The 16,646-nt window shown below is 39.4% G+C and overlaps 1 protein-coding gene across 1 annotated transcript; it reads right to left on the reverse strand.

Annotated features, from left to right (window-relative positions):
• Positions 1-15,907: 15,907 nt before the first annotated feature.
• LOC144710997 (non-specific lipid-transfer protein 3-like) lies at positions 15,908-16,646 on the reverse strand. Its single transcript, XM_078584929.1, has 4 exons — positions 16,297-16,646; positions 16,198-16,204; positions 16,052-16,096; positions 15,908-15,979 (listed from the first exon to the last, which is right to left on the reverse strand). Exons 1-4 carry the CDS (start codon positions 16,644-16,646, stop codon positions 15,908-15,910), a joined length of 474 nt encoding a protein of 157 aa, XP_078441055.1.

A 16,646-nucleotide genomic window follows, 5' to 3' on the forward strand; every position in this document is an offset into this window, starting at 1 on the left:
CACAATTAACATTAATAATCAGATGATTATTCCAACTAAGACTTATGTTCAAAACGATTAAGTAAGATATCTTTTTTGGGCTTCAAAAAACACAGATGAAAAAGATGGTACAGGACACTTAAATATCATTTGTGTGGCATTATACAGGTTTAAAACCTCTATAATTATCAAATATATTTATTACACAATTGTGTTTCCCAATGAGATAATATGTTTTATCCTTGATTCTATATTATTATGAATGTGAAACATTTACATTGGTAAAACACTCTAAAATTTTCATCTCTTAAAAGTTTTCAGCATAGAAGAAAATAAAATCTATGGAATTTGTATTTGAAATTATTTTAAATGATCAAATGCATATGTATAATACAATGTCATATTCATTATCCAATGTAAAACAGAAAGCATATCAGAAATTAAAATATATTTTTTAAAAATGAAAGAATTTCTTCTATATAATGATTTGATTTTTTAAACTATTATTTTGGTAATGAATGTCACACTTTTTATTCTAAGTGACAATATATCCTAATTTCCTGTGCACCTCAAGGTTTACCTTTAAAAAATATATGGTACAATTTTAGCTTCTTAACACAGATTTGTGTGTATTGCTTAGAGATATTATCAGACATATTCCGCATACCATCTTTAAAGATAAAAAGAGTGTAGCTTTCATGTGCCAAGGAAATCCTACCACCGGGGGCTTAAGTGGGGCTTTTGATTGTTATTTAGTTTAAGTATTCTTTTAGTTTAATTATTTAAACTACTTTGGTCCCAAAATTTAAGGATTATATTTATTCCCCCCCAGGTACTTTTCTTCCTATTCTGGTGTCACTTAGAGTTATACCCTAAGAGGCTCTGATTGGACTACTAAGGCTAAACTCGCATTATCTATGATAGGCAAGCTTATTAACACATCAGGTCAATTTATTAGATTAAAAGTACACAATTATTTTCACATAAATGGATTTATTTATATCTCATCTTGAAATTATGTATTAATAATTTATATGTTATTTTATGGCAGTATCATTCAGTCAGTTAATTTTGAAATGCCACATCAGTCAGTTATGCCATAAGCACCTCCCTAGTCTACTTACTGGGCGTCAACACTGGTTCCGAGTCAGCGATTCAAAATCTTCCTAAATCTTGATTCACACAAATTCAGAATTTTGATAATATTAAATCTCTAATTTTCACATGTTCAAACTACTTAATTTAGTTTGAATGACATTCAAATTAAACCTTATATTGATTCTTTGATTTCATACTGAAAATTAAATCGAAGTCCATTTTGGTAAAATGCATGTGTATATTAATGAAGGTTAGGGGTGGATTATTCCAAGTCAACCATCAGTCAATTCATTTTCATTAGCTCATACATGTTTATTGATATTAGGAAATGTGCACTTAAAGATAACCAGTTTCATATGGTTTAAAATATGCAACTCACGCACACGCATTGGAGGACTACTTTTATTTCTATGAAGTTACTTTCTATTTGACCATTTGGTGAACGGTCCAAATCATCAATTTGTGCTCACCATTTGTATGATGTGTTGATAAAACGTTTATCTGGCACAATAAAAAGTTCAATGTCCTTGGTTAAACACTATGTTTATCACACATGATTTTGCTAGTGAAATATCATGGAAAATGTGGACTTATGTACTTAGCTTAGGTAGCTATATCCAGATTATTGTATAATCCTATAGTTATTAATAATATAAGGATAAACTTTAACCTTTATAAAAAAATTTAAAATCTGATATCATATTTACAACATAAAATTTTAGGATTACTTTAAATTTAAATGAATGAATAAATGACGAGTGAAGTGAATGGCAAATTGATACTTATTGTAATTCAAAAATAAATTATTAATGATGTCTTATTTTTCTCTCTCATGCTAAATACATTTCAGATTGGCTTTCCAAAAAATAAGGACTTCCCCAATTATGTTTGACAAATCTAAATCAAATAACCAATCACCTCTTCTCTCACTCTTGTTTAAAAATCATACTAAAAAGATAAAGTATCAGATCTAGCCTTCTGCATAAATTTAAACTATTTTTTAGCAAGTTATTTTGTAACATCATACCAGATCTATAGGATTTACATTTGTATTTTTATGCCAGTTTTGAGGACGTTAGAAGGAAAACAAAATTGAGCCCCAAAATTTACAGTGTCATTGACACTTTTCTGAGATCGTCCACTGGATATTTTGGCTACCTGTTTTTATTTTTATTAAAGATACGACTTATTTCTAAGATTCATACAAACCAATAGCATGTATAATCATCTTCTTCAATAAAATCTTAAGGAAACTACCATGAAAAATCAGTCTGTCAAAATCCTGCAGAATGGAAATAGTCAGTTTACAATATATTCACTCAAAGAATCATCAACAAATCAACTTCAGCTTATTCTTTGGGTTCTCCTATTTCATTGGGCTTTTTTTGAAAAAAAAATTTGTGCATTTAAACTGAAAACAACTATTTGTGCATTTTCTTTAACTCAGCCCCCAAAGCCTCCAATAATTGAGGTCTGATGTAACACGATGGCTGCCAGGATAGAACGGCTCATGTTTCACCACATGGAGGACGAGGGCCATAATGTCATGTAGTAGAGAGGAATAATGCTAATGTTATGCTAATGATAATGCGACAATAAAATCCATGAGAAGTATAAATCTGGTGCCGACGTACACCAATGACCACTAGGCTACGATAAGCGTGAAGGTAACTGCCACTCGTGCGTGCACCCTTGATCATGCCAACCAAAGTCGTACCGATAGAAACCTATCCCACTATATGTTATTCCTATCTATCACTAACCTAACCCCCACGGTGGAGACACGCTCGAGAGGTACTGAAAGAAAGAGGTACTGATGTGTGAGCGTACCAGATTGGTTATGGCTCTAATGTCTAGATCAGCGACAATGGTGCGCAGTTGCGACGACGATGAGCACAACAGCGATGGGCGGGAAGGCAAGGCATGGCGGCGAGGCAGGATGGTAGACGCGGAGGCTATGCACGGCAATGGACACGATGGTGAGGCACCGCGGCGATGGGCTTGACCGCAAGGCACGGCGGCAAGGTGTGGCCACAAAGCGCCAAACGAGAGGGCATGCTGCGGCTTGGCCGCCTTAGCAGTTTCAATGGCTGCGACCGGCTGCCGCGACAGTCGTGGCCGCTTGCTGCAATGGCAGCGGTTGCCTGCCGTTGTCGTAGTTGGCTGTGGTGCCTGGCCCTAGTGGACACAGCTGGCTGTGGCGGTCAATACCGCTTGCTGCAGCAGACGCAGCTCGTGGCTAGTGGTTAAAAGGTCGCAAGGACAGCCTGGTCAATCAAGGGGGCGGCACAGGCTCCCAGCGGGGGCGACAACTCTAGGGTTTTCTTTTTTTTTTCAAATGTGTAGTGGCATGTTCAAAAAAAGATGAAAACCTAAAAAAATAACTAAATACACCTAAATTGAAGGGAGAAACCAACACAATATATATTTTCTTTTTCTTTTTTTCTTCCTATGGGCGCCCCGATCTCATAGGCTTAAATATAGGCCTACCCCCTTAGAAAGAAAAGGAAGAAGGCACAATTAAAAGAACCTAGGGCCCCCTAATAGGTGAGATACCAACTAACATGCCCAATCTTGGGCTCACACATGCACAAATGTGTAGGTCCGTACAGCAGCCCAAACACGTGCGAACATACAAAAAATAAACTCATACGCGGCCGACATACAAGGCCTACTAAACAACGAAAATATAAGGAAAGATAACATCAAATCTTTGTGGCCCATTGACGAGGCCGGGTACTCTGAAGGCTGGGTTTCGTGCTTGAGTCCCCGCATGAAGAATTGGTGCGACTGGATCTTCGAAACTAGATGGTCCCCCATCAAGGTACCAAAGTCCACACTTAGTATTGGGTATCAAAGGCTTTGATATGGATGAAGGCGAGGACTCAACGCAGTGGAAGACTCATAACGGAATTGAACATCATCATTAAAATCATTGAACGAAGAACGTGTGCACGGATCACATCTGTGACTTCTCGGATCTTAAAGCGAGACGAGTCAAGCTGCTCAAGTGTGCAGCCTCTAGACATATCCACGCAGTTCCCCCCACTTTGGATCTCCTCCTTCTCATTGGTGAGCCCTGTTCATTCTCTATCACTGCGTTATGTCATCTTGATCACATCATGGCGAAGCCTCTAAAGCCTGAGGTGATCTCAATCAGCGATGCCTCTAGGTGTTCTCAATCGGCGAATCCTCTAACGTGTTCTCAATCGGCAAAGCCTCCATTGCCTTTTGGCTGAGGTGTTCTCAATCAGCGAAGCCTCCAAGTACTGAGTTTAGGATATCTCAATCGGCAAAGCCTCACACCCAATCCTTGCTCTCTTATTTATAATTTAAACTTTTCTAATATAATATTATCTAAACTTATTACCTATAACTCTAACCCCTATACTCTGTTTTATAATAAAATGGATCATTTCATCGTAAAAGGGCTGATTTTAGACTACCGTTATCACTGCGTTAAAATCCTGAATCTATGGGTTGTTTTGTTCTTACCAACCCTCTCTTGCTTACCTATGATACGAGGGGATACATGGGCTTAGAACACACTTATCATCTGTTCTCATAAAATTTCCTAATCTATTTGACATCTAATAAGTGTATTTTTTATGATTAACTATAAAACCCTAATCCATCTTCCGAGTTAGTACTGATGATTTCATAAATCATCAGAGAAACCTTCTCCCAAAATTTCATTGCCTTGGCCAAGGATTTCATTCCATCATCTTCTTTGAGCTGTCACCTCTTACTACTTATTGTGGGTGATCCCATCTTGACCACTCTATCGTCTTTGTGAACTTCTTTGTGCACCCAAACTAAGACTATTTAGAATATCATGATTAGGGACACGTAGGTCATAGTCAAAGTACAGCTGTCCGTCCAGAAGACATCTTTGGTGTCTCAGATTAAAGGACCTCTTACACAACTGAGACCTGAATCAACCTGATTGAAAGTTCAATATAATAACATTCAATGAACTCTTTGCACTAACGAGCATCCACTATCTGGATATTTTAATGTCCTTCTCGAGAATCCTTTGAATAGGAATATTTACAATACATGATTAAAAACTAGTAATCTCTGTATTTCAATCTCATTATATTCACTAGCTAAAAAAATATTCATGAACTTCATTACAAGCATCATACATGCCCTATAAAAAATATGTTCTATCAATGAACATAGACCAACATATAGAATGTGTGATTGTCTTGTTGCCGACACATATTTGTTGGGTTCTTGAGGCCTAGATCTGGATGAACAAATCAAAACGATACGCAGCGGAAGATTTTTGTGAATCGAACGGCATCGACAAAAACCATTAAAACGAGGTACCTTTGCACAAATCTCATTCGCGATTTCTTTGATCCTGGAGCAAGACGAGTCGAGCTGCTCAAGTGTGCAGCCTCTAGACGTATCCACACAATCCTCGGCAAGTCAGATCTCCTCCTTCTCGTTGACAAGGCCCGTTCTTTCTCCGTCAACGTCGTTACGTCGTCCCGATCACATAAGGGATGGAGAGGGGGTGTGGGGAGAGTGGAGAAGAAGGGGAAAGGCCCCTAAACAATTCTGGCCTGGGTAAATCTTGTTCAGGGCCTTCCCCTATTTATACTAAGTGGGTATTTTTTCATAAAAAATCTTCCGATGTCAAAAGACCATTTTTGTGTCACCTTCTAGGCCCATGTATCAGTTTAGTTAACAACTCTAGCATCCCGTTAACCTTTATTGGCCTTCCAAATTAATTAACTAAATCATCATATAGATTAATTAACGTCAGATCGTATTTAACCCAATCGATAGGTCGAGACTCCGACACGTGGGGTGCCAAGCTACACCTCGTGTCCTAGAAGATACAAAGGAGTGTGTATCGACTCACTCATGGAACATGTTCGTCATCGGTTACCGAATATGTATAATCCCTCATCCACTTGACGCTCCTTAGATGACTTAGGGTATGGTCAACTGTCAAACCCTAATCGGTCATCCGAGTTAGTATTGATGCATTTGGAAATCATCAGAGAACTCTTCTCCGATATTTCACTACCTTGGCCAAGGACTTAGTTGCATCATCTTCCTTAAGCTGTCACCTCTTATACCGAGGGTGGACAATCCCATCTTGACCACTCAATCGCCTTCGTGTACTTCTTGGTGCACCCGAACTAAAACCGTTTAAAATCCCATGATTAGAGACTCGTTTGTCGTAGCCAAAGTACAACCATCCATCCACAAGAAGTCTTTGGTGTCTCAGGTCTAAGGACTACTTACCCAACCGTGACGTGAATCAACCTGATTGACAGTTCAGTATAATACCATTCAGGGATTCGTACGGATCAATTCAGTGAACTCTTTCCACTAAAGAGCACCCACTATCTATCCTTAGTGTTGCCACACTAATGGCTACGGGACCGGCCATATTATATGAGTGAGGCTAGATAGTGCTATTCTATCCGGATAATTCGATGTCCTTCTCGCGTATCCTTTGAATAGGAATGTTTAGAACACATGCTTAAAGACTAGTGATCTCCACATTACGACCTCATCATAATTCACTAAGTCTGGTCATGTATTCATGGACTTCATTATATGCATCACACGTGCACAATAATGAATATGTTCTAATAATGAACATAGAACGAGATGTGGAAAGTGTGATTGGCTTGCCGGCCACATATATTTCCATCAATATTTCCATCACTTAGTTGATCTCAAAATCTAACAAGGATCCACTTAATGTTTTTATATTATTGAATCCAAACTTTAACAGTTATACACATAATTTCACCCTCAAAGATACTCAGGATGTTGAATAATTATATTACCAGTCAAAGTGGCAGATATCCAGATTTGGTCAGCAACGAACATACAATCCCATTATTTGACCTTTTTCAAAACATCTTTAGTCTTCTTAAGTTCAATGAAATACAATCACCCTTAAAAATGATATCAAATATGAAAGATAATATGGGAGAGAAATTTGTTGATTCATTGACGATGTAGTAGGTTCTATGACAGTTGAGCTTTACAGTTTACTTTTTATAGTTGAAAAATAATATTCAGGCTTTTGTATATTTTAAATTCCAAAACACAAATATTTAATTTTTTATGTTTTTTTAATAAATTATGATTTGACTTATATTTGAAAATATGAATTCAATCATTTAAATCGAGAAGTTATTGTTTAAACTGATATAGTAGACATAGTAAATATAAATGTATATATTTGTTTTTATTATTATAGTAAACATAATAAATATAAATGTAGATCACACTGTATAAAATGATACAATAAACACAAAAAAATTAATTTTTTAAATTCAGCATTTAACTTATTTTAAATGACAACAACAATTAATGATTCTTACCACTATTTTTGTTTTATAATTCTAACCTCTACTATAGAGAAATTCAAGTCTAAGGAACGAAAAAAGGTTGTGTATTATTTATAAAATTTTGAATTATTAAAAATAAAGAATTATTTATATTATATACTCCAACTTTCATATTGACATTCATGCTTGAAATTTAATTAACTCTAAAGATATTTTTTGCTTCATTTTTATGGAAGTCCATCTTTCTTGTAATGAAATCAGTACTTATGGTAAATTTACTTTGTGGCAGATTTGAGCATGACCAATAAAATTTAAAATTCTTTACTCATGAATCATTTGACTAGATAGAGATGAGAAGAGGTTGTCTCCATAGGGAAAGGACAGTTTTCTCTATCGGGTGAATTTAAGATGATGAGAAGTGATACTTAGAGAAGAGATACATGGTAGGACAAAGATAGTGATCAGAGATAGGGATAGAAACTATTAAAGAGGAATAATAAAATATTTACACGAGTGGTGAATCGTGATCGAAGCAACTGAAAATGTGAGAGTAGGATGAAGGAAGTCATGACAAAGTGATGATAAAGATGATATGATATAATATGAAATAGATTCTTTTGGATTTACAATTAAAATTAGGGTCTAATAGAAGATAGGAGGGTTTGAAGGTGAGATGTGATTGAGATGACGGTATGAGACGTGGCGATGAAGGTGGCGGAAGTAGGAGTAGAGTGATGAATGAAATGGAGGAAGATAGTAGTGTAGGTTTTGTTAGACAAATGGAGAGGAGATGATGGCGAGGACGACAACATCTCATCGACGAACGCGTCACCAAGGTCAACCGGAGTCGACACGCATGCTTTGGACCACGGTCAACCAGAGTCAACCGAAGTCAACTCGCCACGGTCAACCGGAGTCAAACCTAAAGCCAACATGCCACAACCGCCAACTTGCACGTCTCCACCCACGCACGCCTCTACACGCGTCATGACACGACGCCAAAGGCAGATCCACAACTGCCCTTTGGCGTGACACAGCGCACGTCTTTATTTTCTCGTCTTTACTTTCTCGTCAATTTCTCTTTCCTCCAAGGCCTATATAAAGGCCATTGTTTTCAAGAAACTCTTAGGCAATCATAATTCAAGAATTGAGTTTTTGTTTAACTCTTCTTGGAGGATTGCCCAGCCTCCCCTATCTTCCACCTTTCAAACCTTAGTCGCCGTCGCCGCCGCCGCCGCCGCCACCGCCGCTGCCGCCACTGCCGCAGCCTTGCGACGTCGGCCTCCCCTCTCCTCTATCTTTCTCTTCTCTCTCTTTCTCTCCATTCTCTCTTTCTCTCTCTCTTCCTCTCTCTCTCGCCCAAGGCTACCCGGGTAGTCCGCCAAGGGGCCACCCAGACTGTCCGTGCGCCGCCCAGTGTTTTCTCGGGAAGTTTCCACCGCCGTCGGAATCTGAATTTGTTTGGATTCTCTGCTTCTTCAACCTACCTCTCGAGTGTTTCCTCGCGACGCTAATTCGACGTATTGATTTCGGTGCTTAGACATCGTCGCGGTGGGGGAAGACAGTACTCCCGCCCTCGATAAGGGTCGGGGCTGCACCACCAGATTTTCACCGGTTTTAAAGTCCGGATCCGACCATGAATTTCTGTGGATTGTTTTATCCCTCACGCCTATCCTACCCCTAGTCCTGTCGTCCCGCCCTTCCTCGCCTACCCCGTAGTCGTCCTACGTCAGGAGAGCATGTGATAAGATCGTGAAGGCGTGGGTGATACAAAATGTGGATGGTGGATGATGACAGCTGGGGATGGATGATGGATGATGGATGACGGATGATGGATGATGGATGATGGATGATGGGTGATGGTGGATGGTGATGACAAGTATGATCTACCTAAATGAATGTGCTGAAGAATGCTCAATGTAAGGTGAGAGAATAACCTTACATCCCTATGATCTGCCAAGATCAAGGCATCTTCCAGATACAGATCAGCATCCCTCCTATGTTGATCTTCTCCAGGCACTCAAGACAGTAAGAGCGCTCTTGATGGACCTTAAATACTTCACTTTCTTTCAATCTGCCTCGGTATGAAGAAGTGAGCTTAAAAATGTTTTTTACTAAAATAAGGAAGTCAATTTATAGATCCAACATAGAAGTAACCTCAAAATTTCAGCTCAATCGGACTTCTACATTATCAGATATCTAGCCCGGAAGTTGGACCATTTCTAGACAATTATTTTAATCCAAATATTTCGCTTCCCTTGTCCTCTTCCGCACTGTCCTCTCATTTTTCAGAGCTTTTCCCCATTATAGCATTATATAAAATTATCAGCTCAAATGACACTGAATCATCCTCAATAGGTGGCTCCCGACAAGCCATGTGTTGCATCCTAAACAGACAAAGAAGGTAAGCATAATAGTCTATTTATAATATTACTATTTAAATGAGAATAGGATGTGTGATGTGGCGATGCAACAGTACACACCACATCCGAGTGCCACTTTCAAGGCCAATGAGAGTAAGACACATGCATGCCATGTGTAAACATAACGCCACATGTCTCATGGCACATCAGTCGCGCCATAAAAGTAGAATGGTCAAAAAAATCATTAATTTAAGTCTTCAAGCCTCCATTTCCGTATCACATTAATTCAAAAAAGATATTTTTTTCATTGTGCCATGTCATACTTAGAAAATAAAAAAGAGAGGTAAATTATTAGTATTAAATGCCATTATGGCATCGGTGATCACTAATCACTAATCACTAATCATTGGCACCAATCATTAAAGGTAATCTTTGGTTGGTAGCAGTTTGACAAATCGAACGGTGACACGTGCCATGGTGAAAAAGAAAAACAAGAAACTTTTCTTAAAATTCATATAAAATTAGATACAACCCAAAATATATAAATAAATATGTATTTTGACTTCAATAATTATACCTTCATGAGGATAATGTCAAACAATTCTGGAAAAATGATATTGTGACTCAGAAAAAAAAATTCTTTCAGAATATGTTGGCCACAGAATCCCTAAAAATACTTACAATTTTGTTTGATTCAAACTTCCATGATAAATATATTTTTAATCATTCTAAAGATAATAACATGCATAAATAACCAATTTGAATATTGTGCTTTATCAGTGTCTCTTTCTTTTTCTCTCTCATCGGGAATCTCTCTCTGTGTCTATGTGTGTGTGTGTCTCTCTCTCTCTATCTATCGCTCTCACTCTCTCTCTATCTCTCTCTCACTTTCTCTGTCTCTCTCTGTCTCTCCCTATCTCTCTGTCTCTCCCTATCTCTCTGTGTCTCTCTCTCTGTATGTCTCTCTCTGTCTCTCTCTCCTGTCTCTCTCTAAAAATATATATATCTGTCTCATTGTCTTTGTCTATATATATATATCTTCTCTCTCTTTCATCATTCAAACAATCCATTACCACTGCCATCCATGAAGGTTATCTCATCACATTACCTTTCTCAGGCCCTTTATCACTATCACATCATCTATTACAAATATTATTCATTACTGCCATGTGAAATGTCACCATCATGTCATTTGTCATTCCATCACCATTCTGAATGATGTGAGAGATGAAGTTTATTGTTTCCTACTTATGCAATATTCAAAGTTCAGTATTATTTTTTCCTAATTTCTCTTTCATATTATGTATCTTTTCATATATAAAATATAAGATAATTTTGTATATTAGCCTATAAACTTTGGGGTATTAGAATTACATAAAACATCTCTATAATTTATTTTTTAACAAATCATGTCGATAAATTTTATACTTCATGAACTATGTTTATTCTATAAGCTTTATTTTTTCAACCTGATCAACAAGTTTTATGCTCTCTCTAGTTGTCACAAAATGAAATATGGAGTCAAAAAAATGGTCAGATTGAATGTGTGCCAGCCTCAACGCATCAGAAGGAATGTTTAGTAGCCTTCACTTGTACACCAGGGGTCTCTTTGGAGTGCTTAAGATTGCTTGGGGTTAAGAAAAGAGGTAGGGCTAGACCCACAGCATCCGAGTACTCAAGGCCAAGCCTTGACAATCCATTTGCCTCCAGAAACCATGCTAACACCTCTACAGCTTTGGTACATATCAACATTCCAATGATCAGTGCCCCAAGCCTTGGCGCATCCGCAACTTTGCACTACCTGCAGGGACATGCTCAGCGGCCCGCAACCCCCTCGGCGCTCCACACGCCATGTCTTAGTCTCTTAGGGGGATATGTTAGTGCCCCTGCTCTAGGAGTACCCATGGACTACGGCCCTGGAATCGAAGGTCTGCACGCTGCCTAGGTGGCCCATGTGCACATGGCTGAAACCACCCATGCATGTGGGGCCTTGCTGGCAAAAACATGCAACCCCTATGGCGTGTGTGTGCATTGATGGCGCTTGCCATTAAGGATCATCGGCGTCGTCCTCCACACCGCCCGCCACCACCATCGAAGACCAGGTAAAGATATGCTCAATTATCCCATTTTGATTTTTAGCATTTTCCTAGTTGTGTCTCGTGTTTTCTTTGCATTCGTCCTGTTTGTGTCGCACTGCGACGAGCCCATGTCCGTATTTTGTCATCTTTGGGAAGGGGTCCTTAGTCATTTCGGACCCCCTCCCCTTGTGCCACCTTGTTTTCTTTCTTGTTTTCTTTTTAATTTAATTTCCCCTTTTATTTTTTATTGAGGGGGTCCATTTATATAAGGGCCCCCTAATGGGCCCATTTTTCCCCCTTGTTGACCCACCTAAGGGGGCCCAATTGACCTATTCCCCTTTATAAGGGAAGAGGGGACGCCCTAGTTCGTGAGGCCATGAATTTCATCGAAGAGTTTTGTTAACTGAGTTCTTGGTCTCAACCCTTAGAGAGAAAGAGAGAAGAGAGAAGAGGAGGAGCGTGGAGTAGAGGAATTACAGAAGCTTGGAGGGAAATTTCGACAAGAGAAGGGTGGATATCTAGCCCTCCATGGCTGAATATCTTCCCCAAGCATTTCCCCCCATCGCAGCAGGGAATTCATAAGTCGGATTCGCGTCAACATTCATCGGCAACTTCTTTGAGCTTCTGCGCACATGGCCGTCGCGCCGTGTTAATTGTTGGTGGCATTTACCACGACAAAGTCAATTCTCAACGGTCAATTTGAAGGTGATGATCTCGGCAACCCAGACAATCAGCGTGCCCAATTTAGGTGGGTTAATTTTCCCGGCAGCAGATTTCACTTGCCGCTCCCCCCCCCTCCGGGGTGGTCAATTTTGCCCAGCGCTGAACGCAGGGCTAATTTCCCTCGGTCGTTGCCATAGGGATCTATCTGATATGCGACAACAGGGGGCCGCCATCAGCCATCCTTGTGCGCCGAGTCTGTATCCCTGGGACATTACCCGTGAGTCCATCAATCAGCCGCCAAATTTACAGGATCGTGGCCGCCTTGTGTTGGGTTGCCCACGCCCTTGCCACGCCGCCTAGGGTCATCATCTGCCCATGCAATTCCAGGTTGGGACACCATCCCCTGTTGGTCTATCCAAGGCCCTACTTGCCCAAGACGGCAGGCACCTAACAAATTCTCACAGCTCCCTCCCACTCCTCCTTTGACCTTGCCCACTACTCCTGAGCCGTTACGCCAGTCGAGCCACCGAGCCTCTCTGGCTCCTCTACACTCACCGCATCTTGCATCAGTCGTTGTATCGACGAACAACCTGCACGACGAGCCGCCCAACGATGAGGTATGTCCTCTCTCCGCCGCTCATTATTTTACCCTTTGCAGTGTACTTTCTTCTTGACTCCATTGCGCTCAGGCTAGATAGTTGAGAGAGGAAAGAATTGAGAGAGAACTACGATGTAAATGAGTGTCTTACCGGTACGGATGAGACCGCCAGTTACATGCGAGCCCTATGGATTGATTCCGTTCAGTCGTAGACGTCCTCGTCGCTCCAACAAGGTTCAAGAGGCCACCGTCATCGTCATCCAACGACCCCGTCCAAGCTTGGAGCTCAGAGCCTCCCTCGAGTCGAAGCCTGCATGTACGACATGTAGGACATTCATTTTTGCATTGTAGTTACATTGACCCATTCGAGTTTATCCGTCGGATGACGACACCGTCAACGTTTGATACCACCACCACTTATTGGTACCGAGCCATAATACTCGCTGCCGACCAGATGATGTTCCAGATGACATCCGACATCATGCGGCCTGCCCTGATCTACTACACATGCAACAGCGAGCACGAGCATCACCGCCCATGATAGGCGTTTGCTTCAAAGATGAAGGCCGAGCGTCACCACCAGTGATGCATATGGTGTCCATGCGATGAGCTCGTCTTCCTATCTCGACTCCAAGTATGCTGGCACATCCTGCGCAGGATTTATGCCAACTTTGGGGTTTTACGCTAGTATATAACCGCATATGTGTCGACTCCAACATTTCCTGACACATTCTCCTTTTCTAAAATTTAGACATGAGTACTTTATAAATAATAAATGTTTAGTGAGTTATGTATGATTCAAAATCAAATGCATTAATTATACATAATATGTATATTGCAGTGTCTTCCTCTGCTAAAGTTCCTGAGCTCATCAAGGTAAGTATCACTCACATAGTTCTTGGTCTTCTTAATAGAATCATAAACTTGGAGATAATAAGAAACATATAATGAATATTTTTTTATTGACTACGGAAGCTGGAGCAATCAGCTTATTTTTAAAATAAATGGAACAACTAATGTTCACATCAAGTTAGGAAATATAACAGATTTTTTTAAACATAGTAATATTTCAAAGTTAATGTCTCGCAAGAAAAGCTTAAGTTTCATTTTCCATATAGTGATTATTGGAACCGTTGTGTTATTTCCTGCCCTCTACTTCATCTCATCTATTTTCAGCTTTCTTCCAATTTTCAAAACATCCTCGAGCTTTAAGCGTTTTAATTTAAGTGAGGTACTACTATTCATAGTTCCTCTTTTACTGCATTTTACCATTATGAAAGTACTCTTAGTTGTATGCATCCATTTGTTGTAGAGCTCAATATTAACATGTTTTTAATTATGAAGCTTCCTTGTTGAAATTTTTCATAAAGTTAAGAATTTCATCAGAATGATTTACTTTTTCATGTTAAAATAGTTAAAAAATATTTATTTAAGGAAAAACTACTCTCCAAGCACATGCCACCTCCTAGTGGTCATTTAGAGAGCTGGAAAGAGCACAAAATTGGGCTCATTGGATGACTCATCTGTTGGACCACATACCAGGTGCTCGCTTTGAAATTAAGTAGGAAATGGCAGATGAATTAAAAGTAGAAACGCTTACCCTTATAAGGTACTTTTTTCTCTCTCTCCTCTTCACATTTGGGATTCACCTCTCTGAATCATTGGGCCACATGAAACGCCCTAGAGGTGGTATTAAGGTTCAAACTTCATTTCTAGTGAGTTTTTCCTTTTCTATTGCACTATTATTGTTGGTTGGAAAATACCTAGCCTAGGAAAAATGTTATTGCTCTTGCAGGAATGAGTCAAGCAGGATCATCACTAAAGTAGGATTTGGTAACATACATGTAAGTTATTTTATAGTGTCCTTAGTATTGACACCTTCTCTCCCCATACCGTCATTTGACAGATCACTACTTTTTTCTACTATGTTGTTACATATTTTACACTTAAAATGAACTTATCATTTTTTTCTTGAAACTTAATCCTGTGCTGCTGATTTAAGGATTCACCTCCCAAAACATGATGTAGTGCATGAGCCAACCATTGGGAATTGCATTCCTAAACCCCCACATGCCACCTCTGGCCACTCCAATAATGTTCACTAAACGATTTTCTTGCAAAAACATCATTATATAATTATTTTATCATTTTTTTTACTCTTTTTTTACCCAAACCTTCTTATCTTTTCACTTCAGAATTAAATTCAGATTTAAAACCCTTTCTCCTGAGGTACGACCCATCAATCACTGCATACCTGCCATTATGTTTTTAAGGTGATTTTCATTAATATTATTGCATGTCTCACCATCAAATTAAATAACATCACCACCAAATTAAATATAGTACTCATATACTTCAATTATTAAATCAAAGCTCAAAATTGACATGACTTCAATTACCTAGGCTCACTGAAATAAATCTGATGTATTTTTTAAATTAAGCTTAAGCAATGTATAAATGCCTTAAACAATAAATCATTCAATTTTATCACTTCACCTGTATAAAAACAACCGTATGTTGTTTGTTCTAACTATTGATTGAGCTTTAGGAAAATGACGAAACCCTAAGGACCTGAGATATTCAACACGGAACATGCAAATGAAATTTTGTTTTTTTTTAGCCCCATAATACTGAGTATGATGGACGGCAGGACTAGATGTACTGGAAAGCTTTTTGGAGTTTGACCTTAAATTTTTCAAGAACTATGGTGTTGATCACATAGATTGAAACAGGCCGATATCATACTCAAGAACAGCAAGAGACCGTTACAATAAGACATTAACATCAGGACACTTAACCTCAACATCTGATATCATTACGTTGACCATCAAGCTCATAGGCAATCATTAACATAATAAGATGCTTCTGATCCTGATAACACAGAACAATCTCAAAGAATGAGAATATGAGATGCATATCCCTTATTCCTCCATACTTATTAACTCGGTGCAGCAGTTCCCAGAGACCCCTGGCAAGCTTCAATTGATCCTGCACAAAGAATAGTTCAAAGGCTGTTCAGTCCTTTGCTCCAACCACTTTCTTAAGGCATAAAACAACACCTACTTTCAAAGTTTACAAAGTAAAGAAACCTCATAACTGAAAATAAAAAAAACAGGCTCTCCCAGAACAAGCCCAGCGACTAAGTCAAATTATCCTCCGGGTTCCAAATAATATGAGAAAAAGGGTACCTGGTGCAGTCCACAGAGAGGCTAATGGGGAATGGCACGTTTACTTTGCACAGTCGAGGAAGAGAACTTGCACGCCCAACGTTCAGCGCTCTGTTCGTGGAAGCGATGCTCTTGAGGCATGTACAAGTGGCTTGGCGATCAGGCTTTGTCGCTGCTCTGAAACTGACTGTCTTCACTCCAGAACAGCATTGCAAAGAAGGCGTTTTTACCCTGCCCAGCACATATGTAAAGCAAGGGCTGATTGAGCCCAGCACAGAGCCACAGGTAACAGCGGCGTTGGCGTAAGGCGAAGTCACCAAAACCCACAAGGCAAGAGCAACGAAGACAAGCTCATCTCTCTTCACAACCAT

Source organism: Wolffia australiana, chromosome 1 (genome assembly GCF_029677425.1).
Source record: "Wolffia australiana isolate 7733 chromosome 1, ASM2967742v1".
Lineage (NCBI taxonomy): Eukaryota > Viridiplantae > Streptophyta > Magnoliopsida > Alismatales > Araceae > Wolffia > Wolffia australiana.